Source organism: Myzus persicae, unplaced genomic scaffold (genome assembly GCF_001856785.1).
Source record: "Myzus persicae strain clone G006 unplaced genomic scaffold, MPER_G0061.0, whole genome shotgun sequence".
Lineage (NCBI taxonomy): Eukaryota > Metazoa > Arthropoda > Insecta > Hemiptera > Aphididae > Myzus > Myzus persicae.
The window spans coordinates 150,388-170,283 of record NW_019102277.1 but is presented as its reverse complement, the minus strand read 5'-3'; the positions used below and the strand labels follow the sequence as shown (position 1 = coordinate 170,283).

The 19,896-nt window shown below is 32.3% G+C and overlaps 1 protein-coding gene across 2 annotated transcripts; it reads right to left on the bottom strand.

Moving 5' to 3' along the window:
* Window positions 1-688: 688 nt before the first annotated feature.
* Window positions 689-19,641, bottom strand: LOC111031714. 2 transcript variants are annotated; one of them, XM_022311769.1, is made up of 10 exons: window positions 19,462-19,641; window positions 18,073-18,326; window positions 8,579-8,735; window positions 6,209-6,374; window positions 4,883-5,016; window positions 4,596-4,755; window positions 3,990-4,165; window positions 3,659-3,811; window positions 2,114-2,292; window positions 689-1,037 (listed from the first exon to the last, which is right to left on the bottom strand). In XM_022311769.1, the coding sequence occupies exons 2-10, from the start codon at window positions 18,243-18,245 to the stop codon at window positions 848-850; spliced, it is 1,488 nt and encodes a 495-aa protein (XP_022167461.1). In that variant the 5' UTR covers window positions 18,246-18,326; window positions 19,462-19,641; the 3' UTR covers window positions 689-847. The 2 variants fall into 2 exon arrangements, with proteins under 2 accessions (XP_022167461.1, XP_022167460.1); XM_022311768.1 differs by having other exon boundaries at window positions 4,883-5,019; window positions 19,462-19,637.
* Window positions 19,642-19,896: the final 255 nt, after the last annotated feature.

Here is a 19,896-nt window from a genome sequence, read left to right as displayed (position 1 = left end):
AATCATAATTTAAATATACCACGTATGATATTATGATGTATCAACGGTAACTATGATATTTTTATAATGTGGGTACGCCTATAAGAATATGCATATCTGCAGTCCTGCAGAAAACGTTATGTTCGTACCGCCTGGTATACTAAGAGAGAGATATCATATAAAAAATACTCTTTTGTAAGACTTGTTGTACTTATGCATCATGTTTTACGCTGTACTACATAGATACTTATGGTAAATTTACATACATATGAACACTGTAAAGCGTGTACAATTTTTAAAAATGTTGCTAGACATTCCGTGGGGGGCGGGGTGGTTACAGCCTACCTACTCTGTCAACTCGATAGATTATACTACTCTACTATATGAATATATATATATTTATAAATAGGTAAGTTTAAGAATTATAAGGTTTAACTGGAAAATTGTAAATTATAAAATAATACATGATATATAATTCTGTCGAAGATAATTTGGTACATCAGGTACGGAGCGGACTATTGGTCGTCATATTTTCAAACTTTATGTGAGGGAGGTGATTGGATAGGGCAAATCATCAAACTCGAGGAGAAAACGTGGACCATCTATGATCTGTGTTTTTTTTCAGGTAATTGGATTGGGATAAGCGTGATTATGTGCAATATCATATCTGAAATATAGCTTTAATGTTATATAATATATTATAGTCATGTTGTAGTTGTAGTTTAATATTATATTTTTTGTCCATTTTTAAACATTTGTTTTTATTTTATTTTTGATCAGTTTGCTCTTCTGATTCGCTATAATATGATATCAAACCACAGCACAGTCATCAATGTCTGGTGGACAAAAACGTGTAGGCAGGGTTAGTTCATTTCGATGATGAGACGGGCGTGAACACTTCGTAATCGGCTACGGTGAAATTGTAGTCGCCCATCAGTGAGTTGGTCGTCGCGTTTTCGCCGTCGTACGAGTGCGGCAGGTTGCTGTAGCTGTCCATGTTCGCGTTGCAATTGTTGGCGATCAGCAAGTCGGCGCCTGCCCCGAATATCGGACCTATCCTGTAAGCGTACGTGGTTTATTGCAATAAAATTATTAGTGCATCTTACGATAGTAGTATCAAATACCATGTACGATTGGAGTAGAAAACTTGGAAAAAACTTTTCAAGATAAGGTACCTAGGTCCTATTCATTTAACATGACTACAGTTTATAACATGAAAAACTCCTGACATTGCTAAATTGTTTTCATTATTTGGAGTTTGGACATTCACTTAACGTAATAAAATGTAGGGATTCATATTCTATGTTATTTTTAATATGATAACTAGTAAATATATTTTTTGTGTGTTATTCGTACACACGATAGTGAAAATATACATATACAATATAAACTTCAAACTATATACTATACATATTAGGCATATAATATACTATTCAACTACAAACTCAATTGTTTTTGTTTATTGATTTACATGTTATCGATTGGGAAACTTAAACCATGCTAAGTTATGAAATTATAAGTAATTATAAAATTAACATGATTACGCGGTATAAGTTACATTGTAATAAATAATTTAAAAAAGTAAACAAAAAATTATATTTACTAGTTTTCATATGAGAAATAACTTGAATTATATTAGACACACAACATGAAATGCCAAATAGTATATTAAAATAGCACGATGTTAAATATTTAAAAACTGTTCAGTCAGTTTATGAAATAATTGATTAGGTATTTAAAATTTCATTCAGGATATAATTTAACTGGAATTATTTTAAGCCGTATAGTGATGTGAGAAAATTAAGAAAACGACGATGTACGTGAGTAAGTTGTATAATTAGTTCTAATCAAAAATGCATGTCATTTTATATATTTTTAAACCTCAATGTTTTTTGAAAACTTTCCCCGTGCGTTATTGTACACGGTCTGCTTCTGCATAATTTTATAAATATCGAAGTCGGATTAAATTTATTGTTCACCAACATTTTTATCACCACTTGTTTCTCCTGACACCCTCATTTATTTATTTTTTATCATTATAACTTTGGACAGGAAATTATAATTTTTAAAGTGTAGGGTAAAGAGTTTAAAATGCAATACAATCACAGTATAGAAATTAAATCTGTATACTTACTCTTGATGGTAGCAAATAGCGTAAGGTTTTTTAACAATATCGTATTTTATCGGTGGGGTGTCTTGAGTGGTGCTGAGCGAAAATAGGAAGCTCTTGTCGGACACCATGTAAGCACCCTTGGTGTGACTCTTACCCCACGGTACGTCACTGTATCCTCCGCACAGCCAGCCGTTCACGCCCTGTACATGGAAAATAAATAAAAATCCATTTAAAACTCACGAGGGACGATGATTCAGGGGTACACCTATATGACGTGTGCAAATGTAAGATTGTACTATATATATAAATATGCATTTACAATTTGTGTGTACATTTAATACATACATCATGCGAACCACTCAGTGTCATATAGATTTTAGAAACGGCAAACTTAAACCCGAGCTAATGGTCATACTATTGTATATTAAACTATTATAATATACATAGCAAGTGTACAAAATGGAGTTAAGCGATATTTCATTGAATATTTTTCTCATACATTATAGATGACTTTTAAAGAGTGGTTTTATTGAAATACAAGAATCCAAGTGACACGCACATATTTTATATGGGTGAATACCTAATATTTAAACGTGAACGGTTGTGATGGACTGGTTATTGCTACGGGAAAATATTTTTTTAGAAAAGCGAATTACTCTTGTAGAACGTGCTTAGAGAATCTACAACTTATTCTACTATAAAAATATGGATTATTATTCGCATGGAACTTAATAATTTTATAGAGTGAACACAAATAATTAAATGTACGTACTCCGTTGTTATTGATGTTGACCATACTTGACACAAAGAGAACGTGTTAATTATTTTTAGAGGAAAAAGTAGGTACTTTATGTTATTAATATTTTTATTTAATTGATAAATTCTAATTTTCTATTGTTTTTTTTCAAAGAGGAAATCACGTATTTTTTGTTTTGTTTTGTATTTTACAGATCAAACAAAAAACTAACGCGCAATAAAAACGTGTAAAGATCAAGGGACCATCAATAGCATAAAGCAACGGGGTGCACCCGTTATGACGAGGGTGTAAACATTTAAAGGGAGAAAAATTTTAAGTTTTTTGTTTTTGTTTGTTTGTAGAAGCGTGATCACATTTATAATAACTAATAACATAATGAGCACGGTTATTTGTGCGTATGATTTGCATTTGTATAATTACCACGAGCTCAATATTTCGACGAACTTTTATAATGACTATTTTATTCGGTGGGGTATTAGAACAATTTGTACGAGTGTAAAATTGGTAAACAATTAAAATATTTGTTCATTGTGCGAACTACAGGGCAAAATTGGGGTAAAAATTTTCAAAAGTCCCATAAATTAAACTTCTTAATCAAAATGTTATTTTACACTTGGTCGACGGTTTTATTTTAAATTCCAAAGGTTACACAACGCCAAAAGCATAGCTAATACAATATATAGGTATAATATGCACCGAATTAAAAGTTTAGAATAATTTGAGGAGGACGTAGGTGCTTATGGGTACAACTGGATGATTAAAAATAAATAGGTATTGAATTTATAGCTGAATAATATAATATTGTTTACCAATACTAAAACGTAGGTAGGCGACACGCCATCACAGTGCTTGTGAAACGATTCGGCGGAAAACCCGTCGGTAGACGCTCTGTATATCAACTTCCAACACTGTTTCACACTGCCGTACCACTGGTTCAACACACGTTGCAGGTGGGTTTTATCCTAAACATACCACATAGTTTTAAAATATCAATAAGCGAATACGGCGGAGGGGTCTCTAATATGGCATATTGTTTATAAGACACATTATGTGACTATATAAAAATTGTTTATTATAATTTTATTTTTAAGCATGAATCACCAGCGGCAGCTTCAGTGCTGACACACACAACACACTCACTTGACTTAAAATATGAGATCCCGAAAAGAACTTGAGCATGACTCGCGGTTGTAGACGATGGTCGTCCGATATCTCTTTGAACTTGTTCGGTAACGCTGCGAAACGGTACCGTTCCAGAGACATTTCTATGGGCACGGCACCTGTCGGTTCCACTTCTTCGGCAAACACCTGAGAGTCTGTAAGCCGTCAATAAATACTTGAATACAACCATTTATGAAATCGATTATGTACGGTATGTAGTACTTATATTATATAATAATTTATTGGTTTCAAAATGCCAAGAGACGTGAAGTTATAATTAGGCTTACTGATAGTATCAGTTAATACTCAAAGAAAGCTTTATATTTTATCGCATATCTATGATATAAAATTATGTGCATAATAGTTTGTACCAACAAATCTAGAAGCAAAATTGATGATATTCACACCCGATGTTTCTGACCGAATAGATTACCCATATAACGTACATCGATATCGTGAGACTGTGAGAGTATAATGACGTCAGAATCAACGACAATATCTTGCCGATATAATGTAGTATTATTTTAATAATTAGTATTTAATGTGCATTATTATAGTATCATGAAAACAAAGTAGATGTTTCACCTATCAACAATAATCTGACGTGATTGATGACTCCGGACAAGTGTTGGCACACCCTGGCTCGTTCTTCTTCGGTCCAGTGAGCTGTCCGCTGCACCACGCCCGCATGAAATTTCGCCCAGTTCACCACGGCTCGCCATACGTCCTCCTCTTCGAGCGCTAGCTGTAAGCAGATATACACCTTAACATCATAGGTACTTACAGGTGAAAAGTCGCCAATCGTCGAATAATATTTTGTAAAGGTTAAAAAAAATATTATGTATCATAGTTCTGAAAGTGGCCTAGCTTACGCAATCTGACGATATGAGTTTGATCAGGGATTCCTTGGGTAGGTTCAGGAACGTGTTGGTTTTCACGCATTTCGCCGCGTTTTCGCCCACAAACGAAACACATCGATCGACGAAGGACTTTGCTCCCTTTCCACCTGCTAACATTCCATCATAAGAATACGAACTGTATTTTATACATTAGTCCACATTAGATGTAACAGGATATAGCAAGGAAAAAGTGACAGTGTTTTTTTTTAAGTATTCAGAATTTTTAATGTCCGTTTTGCCAGCACTGCTACTTTCGAATTTTTAAGACAAAACTTTGACAGTATTTTGTTCTTTAATTTGTACAACCAAAATAAAATTGTGCCCCCCTCCCCCAACACGAGAAAACCCGATTTTGCCATGCTCGTGATGGAGAAACGTTTTCTCAGCACACCCTTTGCCAAAAGTTTAACAAATTTTTAGTTTGAGTACTAATTTAGTGTCTAAAGAAATTAACCAATACTTATAAATCTGATAGATAGCGGTATCAATAAATTGTAATAATATACTCGCTGTTGTCAAAATGTAAGTATTATATTAGAATTTGTTTTACAACATATTACTATACATCTTACCATATACCTATGGTTCTGACTACAGTTAAAGATAATATCTATAGCCATTGTTCTTACAAATAACAATTGACCATTAATTGTTTTCAACTTGTACGAAAAACCAAGATGTTTACTTGGTATTATATAATACTAGCTGATTCTGCACTTCGCTGTCAGTGACAAATTAAAATTTATTTACCTGTCTAAAACTCCGTTAAATGTAACACACATTTTGAACTTATTCATTTGAGTGGTTTAACAAAGTATAACTATTATCCAATGAATATAACTATTTTTTTTTCTGTAACCAATTAAAACCTCATACGATCAAAAAAATATTAGTTACTTATGAGCCAACAAATCCCATTGGTAAGCACCTCTTTAATTTGCAAACTTTAAAAATTTGGCTTCTACAATCGAGATGCACATCTTCGGATATAGAGATTACCTGTGTACTAAATTTCAGAACCATGAGTGCTATAGACTTGATTGTGGATCACTTACCCACACACACACACACACACACAAACATTGCCTTTTATTAATATATCGTTATATCAGTGTACCTATCATTAATATTGTTAATTTAATAATATATTTCTAACATAATATCGTAACACACCTAACTTGTTCTTTCAAATCAAGTGGCTATCCATATTTATACTTAATAATATCCAGTTAAGTCACATTGTGTATGATAATACACGAAAGCACGTGGTAAAGTCGTAAGACATAAAAGTATATTTACTGGAAGCTCTGTCCTGTATGTCCATCGCTGCTGCCAAAAATGTACAAGCGTTCAACACGGACATGGTTGAAGTTACGTGCTCTTCACAATTGTTTTGCAAGTCTTCTACACCAAGTTCTTGAGCCAGCGTGAGCATTTCGAAAACCCCGCTATCTTGTAAAACGATCTATAATAAATGTAACACACCAAAAATGATCAAACACCGAGGAAAAAAATCATTTATTCATACATTGACAAATCGTAATCGAGTGATGATACCCGTCAATGCCAAATGCATTGCTCAGTAAGCATAGGTTTTTGGGTTTCAAGTCAAACGTGTGGTTAACAAATTTCGTTTATAAATCTACAGCGAGTATTTACAGCTGAGAACACTCGACGCTCCACTCGAGTACGACGAGATAGGTATACTCGAGATGACATTATAGTTTAGTTCAAAACATTTTCACTCTTTTTTGTTTAGAGGAAGACATTCAAGAGTAATTTCTGCAAATATTTGACAAATATAATCTACATATCTATTTATGTCACGAGACACCAGAGTAGAGAGAAATAAACTTTTGATCTGCCATCTAAATTCGAAGCTTGCTAGGTATTTTATATAGTATTTATGACCACAACATATAGCTATAGCTATAACCACGGGTGAATTCGATCGATAATACTTTCATATTAAGGCAAACACAACACGAATTTGCCACTTTTGTTGTTTATTGCCAATAATAAGTAATAGGCATTAGAAACACACATATAAATGTTATAAAAAGTTAATACTTTTATGGTATGAAGCATATATGTTGAAACTTGGAACCACATAAGAAATCCTACATTCGTGAATTCTGAAACTAATTTTTTTTCAATTCGGTAAATTTTAAATGTTAATGCAATAATTTGGGTTCTAAAATAATATTTACTGACGCATTTATTAAAGAAGCGAATATTAATAAGAAAAATACAATTTTTGATACCTATATTATATAATATAATTTGCATATGATTGCTTTGGTTGGAATCGTTAAAATTTTACTCGGCTGCAGGCACATGCGCGTACTCCTATAATATACGAACATTAAGCACGCTTTTTTATTATTTATCTCTAAACAACGAACAAAACACCAAGCACACCGCTATACCAGCACCTGAACTTTCACAGCTAGAGCGACAAAAAAGTGTTTATAATTTTTCATGGGTGTAAGCTTGAACTTGTGACAGTGTACCACGCGGCCGTAAATCACTATGGTACCGGAATAATAATTATGAGGGTTAAAGCATATTTTTTGGGACCCTGGAAGTTCCACTACAACGTAATAAATAAACACGATTATAATTTTAATGAAAGTATAAATTTATTACTCTACTGGGTCACTGTATATGCGTGTATTATATACGTTCGTTTTTCGTAAATAAATATTGTGCAGGTAAATATTAGAATACGTTCTTCGCATATCAATCGGACAATACAAATAATATTTAACTTTTTGTAAGGGAAGATGCGATAATCCTAATTTTAAACGTGTAGATGGGAGGGGTATTATTATTATTTACCTACATAACATTCAGAGATTAAAAAAATAATTATCTAAAACTAGAAGCATCTATCTGGAGATATTTTTGTCTTCTTCCTGCGATAAGAGCCGAGACTAGTGTTTTTAAAATAATAAACAAGTATAAACTTGTCGAGGGTTTTCACCACCCAAAGGTAACATTTTCATGGGAGTAATTTTTTGTTAAATTTATAATAATTAGTTAATTACGCCTTTTACTAATGAACACTTTTAAGATTTAATTTCTTAGTATTTCGAGGGGGTTGGGAATAGTAAATTAACCATGCCAATCTTAAAATACAAATTAAAAAGGAGTGAAAAATGTTGCAAAGAGTCAGCGATTAGTGGTTAAGATCAGTGTTTCCTAAAGGGTTTAACGAGACACTCGGTATATCGTGAAAATTTGAAGTTTTTTTATTCAGACCCGTAAGAGATAAGATTAATACAAATATTATTAAAAACAATTTTGAGTTATTGAGGAATACAAAATATTTATCTGAAGTGTGCCGTGACTTTCAGTAGCCAGAGGTAATCTATTATGTGCTATGAAGAAAATAGGTTTGGGAACCACTGCTAGATTCGTGTGTTTTACCACGTTGAGAACAAAATACTGTACCTAAACAAAAAAAAAGAAGTAATGTTTTCAGAGGGAAATATTGTTTTTAGAATGTTTTCTAAAAAATTTAGAAATACACACTCTCGCTTCAAGAACGTAAATCTTAATTTTTACTATTTTTTTATGACAGGTAGGTTAGGTTAGGTACACAGTTTAATAACACTAAACATTATGCTCGACGCAGTTATGCATGTATTCTAATATTACACGTACCTTGCCTGTGTACACATAATTGATGAACTGTTTGAAAGTCTCACCCTGGAACTGCGGCAACCGGATGGGGGTCGGCGTCCCGGGTGCGGACGGCGATACGGAACAACCGGGTATGCGACATATCTCACTCCGCTTCACCGACTGGAAGCTTTTGCACCTGTAACAGCATATTTATCATCAATCAATAATCGAGGCTAAATTATATGTAATAGTATTGGTTATGAACAATAATATGCCATTTAAATAAATCAATAATTTCAACGTAGAAAAAAGGCTTAACAGTTAAGACAAAATTCATTAGTCCAAAGTGTATATAATCGGTTGTATCGGTTCCTCCAATAATGAGATATCGTTTTCCTACACTGGATATTTTCCTCCATTGTCAAAATAATAAATTGTTATTTATTTATACACATATAATATTAAAATATTAAATATACTTATGTATTTATAATTATTATGTTTACTAATTAATTATTATTTATTACTTTGATATGACATTTCAACTACACATTTATATCTATTCAAAGAAAAGAAATATTAGTTGATAAATATAATACATACCTACACCTAAATTATACAAATATAAGTTTCTAACATAAAGATCTAGCATATTATGAAATAACTTCTTAAAAAAGCTTAATTATATTGGATGGAAAAAATATTATTTTTATAAGTAGGTGCTATCATAAATACTTATACTTATAAATTCTCTATAGAACCCTGAGTATAATGGTTATACTATAATCCCAAGAAGCGGTGATGATTGATAAACAAAATTACAAACGTCTTAGGCTTAATCAGAGTGTTTCTTTATTCACTAACCGTTAGTGCCTTATTCTTTCTTATATAGTACACAACACAACATTTATGATTGAAGTTATCGGTAATTTTTTTTAATATTTGGAGGAAAAATACATGATTTTAGTATAAAAAAATGTTTGGAGGAAAATGGAAACCAACCTTTTTAGTGGGAGAAAACACTTAATAATTGTTGGGGGAAAATAGTCCTGTCCATAATAATTAGAGCATACCATCATAATAAATTCGTACAACCATTGAACCGTAAACGGTTTGAAGTATACAAGAAAACAGATTGTACAGTAATTTTAAGATTTATTAGATTATTTATTTATTATAAGGTTATTTTCATTAAAACAACAAGATACTACAAAACACTTGTTCTCCATCCAATTAAAAAATATAACATCGATAAGTAAAACAGCTATCAACGAGTTAAAAGAACAAAACAAAATTACTTTGTGTTGGAACACGAAGAAATGAATAATTTAAGATTTTAATTATTAATAGGTCACCGTTTTGAAGAATATGACAATGAAAAATATATTTTTTTTAATTGTGCAATGCATTTTTATATGAATATTGTAATTTAAAAACAATTTTCATTAGTAAAAAAATTAATTACATTTTTTACTATAGCTAAACTAAGGAAGTAGGAAAATTGTTCAGTTTTATACATTTCATCAGTTTCAATAAAGTCGAATAAACAACATTTAAATATAAGGTAAGTTCTATAATTTGTTAACCTGAAGGATAACGATTATTTATACAACACAATTATCTAGATGTTTGTGTCTATATATAGTCTATTATAATTTTTCGTCGGTTTAGATTATAGAATCATAAGAACAAAGTGTGTATTAAATATCAATCATAATATGTCAGGTAATAACGATTAAATTACTTGATTTAAACTTCCTCAATACTACTACAACTGTTGGTTTGCACATCTTTCAATGGAACATATAATAACATACTTATTTTTGTCTACATATGCTGTAAGTAATTGGGATAAATAGCGGATCGACCAAATATATGGGAGATAGGAGTAAATATAAAATAATTATTTTTCATTATCTCATAATATATATGTACACGCACACACACAGACGTCGTACACTCTTACTTATCATTGTTTAGATATATGGACACTCGTAAAGGCGTAAAGGCGTAAAAATTAACCCAGGCGGTCTATATATGTATTATATGTATACGAACAAGTAGTAGTGTGTAAGAGCGGAAACTCACCGAGCTTGAAGAACCCGAGTGGTAAATGAATGGCTTTTTGCATTGTGCGTTGTGTTTCACTAAAAGCAATATTTCACAGGCTTAAACACACACACACATATACACACACACAGTGTTGGCTTGTTCTTATAGTGTGGTATACACGCTATAATACTATATATATGGCTAGGTCGGGTCGGGACCATTCATCATTTAAAACGTTCCAAGTACACGACCGTAATCCGACTAGAAGCTGCAGCAGCACCGAGGACACCCTGGCCCGGAGCCCGCGAGCACTTCGGCAAATGCCTGCTTCTAACCCTTTTCTCTGTGGCACACACGCCCGCCCACTCACCCACGCACCGCCAAACCAACGACGAAGGCAAGGTGGTTACCGCTCGTGCTCATCCGTCGCCGAGGTTAAGAGTTATTATTATTGCTACATATATATATTTATGTTTAATATTATTATTGTTATCATAAGTACAAACGTATTCCAGGGCATTATATTTATGTAAGTTTTTCTTAATGCGATCGAGTTTTATATTCTTTATTACAATTTATACACACTTTTAGTGACGACATGAAGGAAGAATAAAAACAAATGCTCTCGAAAAGAGAAAAAATACAATTGACGACGAAATTAGAGCTCTTGATTTTTGAGATGCACCTATATACTTAACTATATATACACCCGTTATATACAATACATTTATATTTACTTTTTATGTGCATATGTACGCATGCGGCGACCTAAACTACTAAGCTACTATTATAATATCGGAATATACATAGGAATATGACATGTATGATATAATGCATAATATTCGTGTGTATACATTATATGTATCATATGTGCTCGTGTATAAAATGGAAAAATATCTACTTGTACATAACGCATGTACACACATATAACATATTATATATTGTGTAATGTATATAGTGTGTATAAAATGTCGTTTTTTTGCCCGTAACACAGCATCAGTGCTCTACTTTACATAAACACATTCGTACACACACGCGTGTTCGCATAATGCCGACGGCCCGTGAGTTTTTTCTTTACGATATAAGTAGCAGGTCGAAGGGGTTGTCATGTGTGCGTGTGTGCGAGCGCGTGCCCAGGCGTGTATGCAGAGAACAAAAAGATCCTTATTATAACTTATTCCTTTGACTTTGACGGGAGCCGCGTCATTATCATTGAAAAGAGGTATTAAAAAACTTGGGATTTTTTACAAGAGCCCCGAGGGAAATATATATATATTATATATACATATAAATATCTGCGTGTGCGGTGTGCGTGTGTGCGTGTAATGATACTCTGCGGAGCTTTTGTTCCCCGCCCTTTGCGCAAAAATCTTTTGATCTCTCAAAGGTGACAGTGCACTTCGCCCCGGCCGGGCGCGTTTTTCGAAAATAATCAGACTTGGTTCAATTAGCCGGCGGTCTTGAAATTGCTACCAACAACGTTAATTATTGTATATAGATGTCGCATAAAAATAAAAATAAATGTATGAAACGACGCTCAACCCTTTTGTGCGAGTGGTGCACTTTGTTGATGCCGGTATTGTAAGTAGGCGCGTTTGTCTTCGTTTGATTCTAAAGTAGGTTTTTCAATCTTTTTTCTATGTCGCTTTTGTACGCACTTGTGTCATGTAAAATATATAGCACACATTGTTACAAATATCAAACAAACTGATCTACTAGTAAAATGTGTATAACCTTTAGCAGACATTTTTAAAAATTAAATGAATCCATTGTTTTTGAATATTGTAATTTTAGATACTGAGCAGAGTGAGATAGGAAATTATTTATTTTACAGTGACGTGTGCATTTTTCTGTCGGAAAATCACTCTTGACATCAGTATAAAAAGCTCATTTTAAAGTATTATGGAACTATAGCGGACATAATAGGTTATGTCATTCACCTTTTAGAATGTAAGTTTAACGCGATTTTCGTATTTTTCGAAATATTTACTAGAATTTTTTTTAACTTAAAAATTTTCAAAAATAATGCTAATTTAATAAAAGTAAAAATTAAAAATTATTAAATTTTAAAACCAATATAGTGAATTGGCTTATACCCCAGTGGCCCAGTTTAAACCTATTCATAGGGGTATGCTAGCCGCAATAACCAAAAAATCTTTAGGCTTTACTTAACAGTAATTCTTCTACATGGGGTATTAAGTTTGAATGTTATTTATTGCCTTATTCCAAATCTTAACATAATAATTATTTTTAGTATAAGTACTTTAAAAATTATTGTTTCATAGTTTTACAAGCCCTATGCTATTTGTGCGTGTATCTGTTGTTAATCATTAGTATATACTGTATTTTAACGCCAATGTTAACTATTTATGTTAATTAATCCTTACTATATTTTTCTTGTACACAAGAATTGCAACCAGTAATGTATTTAGAAATACGATTTCCTTTCGACATTCCCTCCGAATTGGATGTGTGCCGAGAAAATTAAACTCGATAGTTGAATTATTAGACGTACGCGTTTACGGTTGAAAAAACATCATATTCGTTGATTAAACACTCGCTGTTGACGTTTTGAATTACGCTCGTATTTTATTCAACGCCGGTAATCTAAATCCTTGTAGTTGAAGCACACTGGTGGCAGTGGTGGTGGCGCAGCGGAAAGGTAAACTTCACTAATCACTTTTTATTGCCGTTCGGTGGGTTTATTTATTTTAATCAAATCATTTGTCACACTCGCTTCCGCGGAGCGTTGTCGCTGCAACGGCGGTTCTGCGAGTGTTACGTTACGGTGCGCAGAGACTATAATATAAACGACCTGCCCGTTTTCTCTCATTGTCTCGGATTTATCATTGTCGAAATAAACGAGGATCGAGTACAAAAGAGAAGCAGAAATTGTAAACGAGTTTGTTGGCTGCGATTTTTTTTCCCGGCTACATAGTGTATATTTGTATTTCCATTGTTTATCATCTGGTGACTGGCACGTTGGCTTGTACGGACGTTCGAAAGACAAACAAATACCTTTAGGTACTTGCTGTTATATGGTTTCGAATAATTCTACATGCACTACTACCAATCGGTTAATATAACATGAGGAGAAAAAAGTGGCGCACTCATTCATATTGGCTATGATTTATAATATTAAATATTGTCATCAAAATAACAAAACGTAAAATGCCAAAGTCTATGCTTTTTCTACCCTAGCAATGCTTATTCTCGTATGTGCTATGGTGGCATTGTTTATATAATTTTCAATAGTTGCCAATATAAAAAAATATTATATTTTGTCTCTTATAAGCAACAACGGTTTTAGTTTATTATCATTTTCACAATTTTTTTTTAGTTTTTCAAAATTATTAAAAAGAACTAAAAATTAATTTAATTTAATTATTTTAATGCCCTTAAGTACTTAATCCGATTTTCTATCAGAAACCAACACTGAAAGTCTAATAATATTTTTATATTACAAAATGTTAAGTATGGACAGACTTCAAAATTTCATCATACTAAAACCAATACATTAATGACCCAGAATCTTAAAGGGTGGGTGGTTAGTTTGAAAAGAATAAAGTTTAAAACGACATATGCCATTTCATAGAAGATATACAAAAATCTAATTATTTGAAAATATGGTCCTTAATTGAACTTAAGGTTACAAAAATCAGAATTTAAATAAATTCATTATTAAAGGAAAAATAGGGATGAGCATTCATGGTGAATCGATCAAGATTATGACTTAGGTATGTAAAATATAACAATTAACATTATGTATCACGTGGACAGCGTATTTATAAATAATTATAATATTCATATTCATATTTACAAATGTATTTATACATTGTTTTTATGTACGCGTGATAAACTTTAAGAATTATATCATATCAATGAGTCGAATCAAAAACCTTTATGGGTGAAAAAAATTTCTATTTTGACATGTCATTCGATTTTTGAGAATTTCTGACCCTCGGTAGTTTGCTGTGTATTGCCTGAATTTATTTTGAAATTGTTATAAAATTATAAATTACTAATTAAAGTTCAAAATTGTTATGATATAACTATAAAATGTATGTAAAAAATACAGAATATATTCATAACTTAATATCACAATAAAGTTAAAATAGCTATTCTTTATTGAGAATATGATTTAAGAGCGGTTAAAATACGTCGATGAATAATTGTTAAAATAGTTTATTTAAAGATAAATATTAAATGAAACTTTAGGTAACTATTACCGTCGTACACACTACCTTTAATAAGAGAAGGACGATTTTAGAGAAATAAAAATATTTGTAAGAAACTGCTATAATAGCATCCAATTACTTTTTCTACTGTTTAGTTGCCCGTGGCGGAAGTACATTATTAATTATTAATACATATGGAATACGGATACATGCTAATTTAAGAATAGGGTATATTGAGTAGAATAATAGTGCTTTGATATTGTATTGAAGACATATTATTATAATAATATTAACGTTAAAATGTACTATAATATTATGTATTTACTTATATTGTCTAATTAGTAATTATGCGTTATTATTGTTTTTAGTATTTTTTCTGTCATTCAAATAAATAAATCCAGAGTGGATCTACACATCTCAAATAAAAATAAATTGGCATGCAGCAAATAATAATAAAAAATTAAAATACGCCTAAAAGCCTCCAGATTTATTTGTTTCAAGCCATACCACAATGATACCGAGAACATCATACTAGGCCGATTGGATCAAAGAACAGTTCAATTAATTCCATACAAAATCAACTCAACAGGTTTTCACATAACAAAATTGAAAAAAAATCAACAACTATTCAACAAACCACTTCTACTTCAAGATATTTTACATTTATCATCATCTGAAGATATGAACTAAGTACCTACAACTAATTTAATAGTATTCATATAGGACGTAGGAACTTACTTTTTGTTAAAATAATTAATTAGCTAAATAATTGAAAAAAAAATAAGGAATAAATAGGCAATACCTAATAAAAATAATGTAGGTACACATAATGTCTCCTGAAAATTGATTTTGTAACCAACGAGATGCTTCTTCATCGACTATATAATATTATATTTGTCTCGTTTACTTCTCATGGACACATTGGACACCTCAATGACATGCAAACAATTATTTATTAATATTATAATTTTCTTGACGAAATAAACATAAATAATCAATTCAGTTATATCTTTTAATATAACTAATTTTCTGTAACTGTCACTAGCAACCAGTTACAACTAATCAAGTTACCTGACCGACCACCCCTGCATAATTCATATACATTTATAATAATATATGACTTATAACCTATAAGCTATAAGCGATATAGCAATCGGTTAGTATCATGCGCGATTTATTTATTCGTTCGTTTATAAAGGATCGATTGAAATCCGATGGACGTAATATGAAATACATTGACTGGATGAGAAAATATAAAAATCAGTGCCTGCAATCCCGAGGTTAGGTATATTTGCGTCAGCGTTTCCGGACTTTCCCCCGTACCATATTCGCTCAAATAGGAGGAAATTATAAATTTCCCAGTGTATAAATATTGAATCGCGACTCGTTCCGACGGAAAAATAAGACACACACATAATACCTATATGTATATTGTATATATATATATAGATATAAGTACACGGTGTTTTTCACGCACGCACAATTTATTCGACGTGTTTGCTCTTACGCTGCAGCGTGCACAAGGGTTAGATTTGTCAACCCTCTAGCGGGCGGAGTATATACAATATTATAGTCGACGGAGTAAATGGGTTTTCTGCTGTAAACGTTGTTGCCGGTGATTTCTTTTTTGATTTTTTGATTTTATTCTGCCAGCCGAGAACCAGCGGAAATGAGTATGTCGTCTTGAACGGAAATCGGTTTTCCACAGGAAAAAAAAACCAATTCGGTATGGCCGTATATTATATTACGTACACGGGTTACACCCGGTAATGCGTGGTAATGGAAAACGGCGAAGTACGTATTATAGTAAGATATATAATGGTTTTGACAACCGCCTTCTCTTCCGAGGAGCACTCAACATCACTGAATGCAGAGATCGACAAGTCGATATATTATATTATTATGTTCTACATGATGTGTAGTGTGTACCTACCCTAATTACGTTTTATTATTATGGTGCATAGATTCTTTTTTTGGATAACAACGTTCGATATTTTTGGACGTTTGAAGCAATATATAGGCAGTAGCCAGTAGGTAGGCTATATAAATATAGTAGATGACCGAAGTTAAAGACGCACATGACGTAACATATAATAATATACTATACGATTCAAGAAAAGCGTAGAAACAAACTGGTAATTCAATTGTCTATGCAATTCTTTATACAAATATACTATAAATAAAACGTAAATCTATGTAAGCACATTATAAATACTGAAATAATAAATATCTTCTAACATAACTTATTTAACTAAATCGTATCTAAATAATACGAGTATCGGAGTATGTATCTTCTTATACAATTATATAAATTTACAATGAATAAAAACAATCAAGGTACTTTTTGCTTAAAAACTACTTAAATCCTTAAAATAATAAAATATAATTAATTATACTTCAACATAAAAAATTTAAAAAAACATTGGTATAAATGTACAGTAATTTATTGCCGAGTAAGTATATCAATTCAGTATTAGTTATAATAAGGTATGAAGCCTGTAATTTGTATAATATTATTACCTACTTCTTTGAACGGCGTTGTTCCAGGTTATGTAGGTACGTTGATTAAAAAAGTGCATTTTGTATTTTTGATTAAGTGTAAGTTATAACATATTATTATATAAATAATGCGCGTGACTGAGAGAGGACGTACAAAACATTTTATTTACATCACCTCATTCGCATAATCGTCAAGATAAATATTATTCAAGTACGTTAGTGACCCACACGAATACACATAGGATATTTTTGGGGGGATTTGTGCTGGTATTAATTTTCCCGGAATTACATATCTCTGATGCTCTAAAAGAGAAGGGCATTTTCTATAAATACATTAGCGAGGTAAGGTTGTATTGTTGATAAAGCCCTTGTAATGACACCATGGTTCCCCAGGTTTTGGCACATACTTTGGGAACCATTGCGTTATATCCAAATTATTACACAAATAAGGTAAATTATAAACTTAATAAAATATATTTTTTCAATTTTTATTGCACAATCGGTTCATAAATAAATCGAACAGTAAGTATAAATGTGATGTGTAAAAAAAAACATAATTCACAGAATGAAGAACTATCTAATGAAATTATAGGAAGAACTTCAATTAATAAAAAACGAAAGTTTTATAGTTTTTGATTTAAGTTGTTTAAACAAATAATTGTATTTATGTAGGTACTTTTAGGTATAGTTTTGTAGAATATAACAGTAGTGCAGGCATGTTTGTCCTGATAAATAGCTTACACTCGCAATTTTTATTGCCTTTAAATTATCATTTTTGTTATATTGAGATAATAATATACTAACCTCGTCATTAAGATTATACGATGGGCATAAACGGGTACTTCTTCCCGACCAATAAGGAACACAATATCGGCTGATTCATGATCGTCGGCCAATTTTTGTAAGTCTTCTAGCAGCTGTGGCACCCCAGCAAACGTCTTGTCCGAGAAATGCGCTGCTGCCACTCTCGTTCCCATGTTTCCGTATTTTCTGTTATTCCGCTTTAATACCCTGCTAAGTCCGCTTCGACTCCATTCGATCGATAGACCCAGTAAATACTAAAAAACCCATTTAGATTAATTCCGATTTTTTTTTTTTGACCCAACGCAGAGGGGTTCCATACATATAAGTAAATCTGAAAAATGCATTAAACCTTTTTCGTAGCGTTCAAATACGTGTACAATATTTAAAAATTCTGTTAAAATGTTTTCTGATACAGTGAAATGGGTCAGTCTTAAATAAAAACCATTCAGTGACAACAATACAATCATATAAATATGAGTGTTGAGTTTACTGAAAAAATTAGGTTAGAGATTTTACATTTTACTATTTTAGCTATCTTCATGAAATCAAAATACATAGGTATATAATACGGAGAACAATATCAAAGTGATAATTTTGAAAAACCATCAAAAACCGATGACGTGTAATATCAGATGTAGTATTCTATTCTCATCTGTTTTACCAAAACACCACTTTAACGGTGGTGGAACATAGTTCATATTATATTATTATAATAATTGTTTGTTGAGTAAACGGTGGCGACGGATTCGAGATGAATGTTGGTGGTTAGGTTTCACGAAGCTCAGCTTTGAACAATATATTTCCGAAATTTATGGAAATCGTTAAAAATGTATTTATTTAATCGTTAAATATTCTATAATCGAAATGTATAGAACGTCATTGACGTGTTAAACTGTAATCAATCTGAAAAACCGATAGAATTCATAAAAATTCGAAAATAAATATTAGAAACCAGAAGAAGCAAAACCTCGAGTTAGAAACGAGAAGGCGCGAAAACCCAACACTCGTAAAATCATAACAACCCCCCCGAGTGCCGTTCGCCACCAATTAACTTGTGTATAAATCGACGACAATGAAATATATCAATGTTACAATACCTATAATGTTCGTATAACGCTCGCCGCTCGGCGTATTAAGACGAACGTATATCGCGATGGCATTAGCCGTTTTAGGATATCGAAACTGTATAGTGTTTTCGTCGTTAATAGAACTTATTATTGTTTCATATTATGACTGTATAAACATTATATTGGTTCGGTTTGTGGTACGTCATAATGGTACATCTCGTCTACGACGTCGCTGTTATGCTCGAACGGCGAGTTTAGTAAATAAAATTTGCCGTTTACACAGCATAGTAAAACAATATTATACTGCAATAATATTACTCACCAAAAGAAAAGAATACCGTGCACGCTGTGGAATCGGCGGCACGTGAAAATAGAAACTGTTCGTTTTGTGTGACGGGCATGCGGCGCGCGTGGTACGAGAGTCCCGGTCTCACTGCCTGCAGCCCGCTCGGCTGCTCCGACGTCCGATCCGAAAAAATAACGTAATACTTCTTCTTCTTACCATTATTACTATTACTATTATGTATTACAACCGGTCTTGCAGTGTAGCCTTACGACGGGATCGTCGTCGGTCGCGTGATTTCCGAAAACACCGTACAGCGTTTATAAGAACACCTACCGGCCGTAACGGCGCGGCGCCGAATCTGAAAACTCAACACTACTCCCCGTCGCGCGCGTCATAGTATAGTTACTATTTACGTCGAATCTAGCGATAATAATAGAATACTAAACATTGATATGCACCGCTCTGTTTGTG

Excerpts from the sequence above, each read along its gene's own strand:
- LOC111031714 (XM_022311768.1), bottom strand. The coding sequence starts at position 18,245 with ATGGGAACGAGAGTGGCAGCAGCGCATTTCTCGGACAAGACGTTTGCT. Across the intron at positions 8,736-18,072 it reads CGTATAATCTTAATGACGAG|GTGCAAAAGCTTCCAGTCGG; the intron begins GTTAGTATATTA and ends ATGCTGTTACAG. Across the intron at positions 1,038-2,113 it reads GCTATTTGCTACCATCAAGA|GATAGGTCCGATATTCGGGG; the intron begins GTAAGTATACAG and ends GTACGCTTACAG.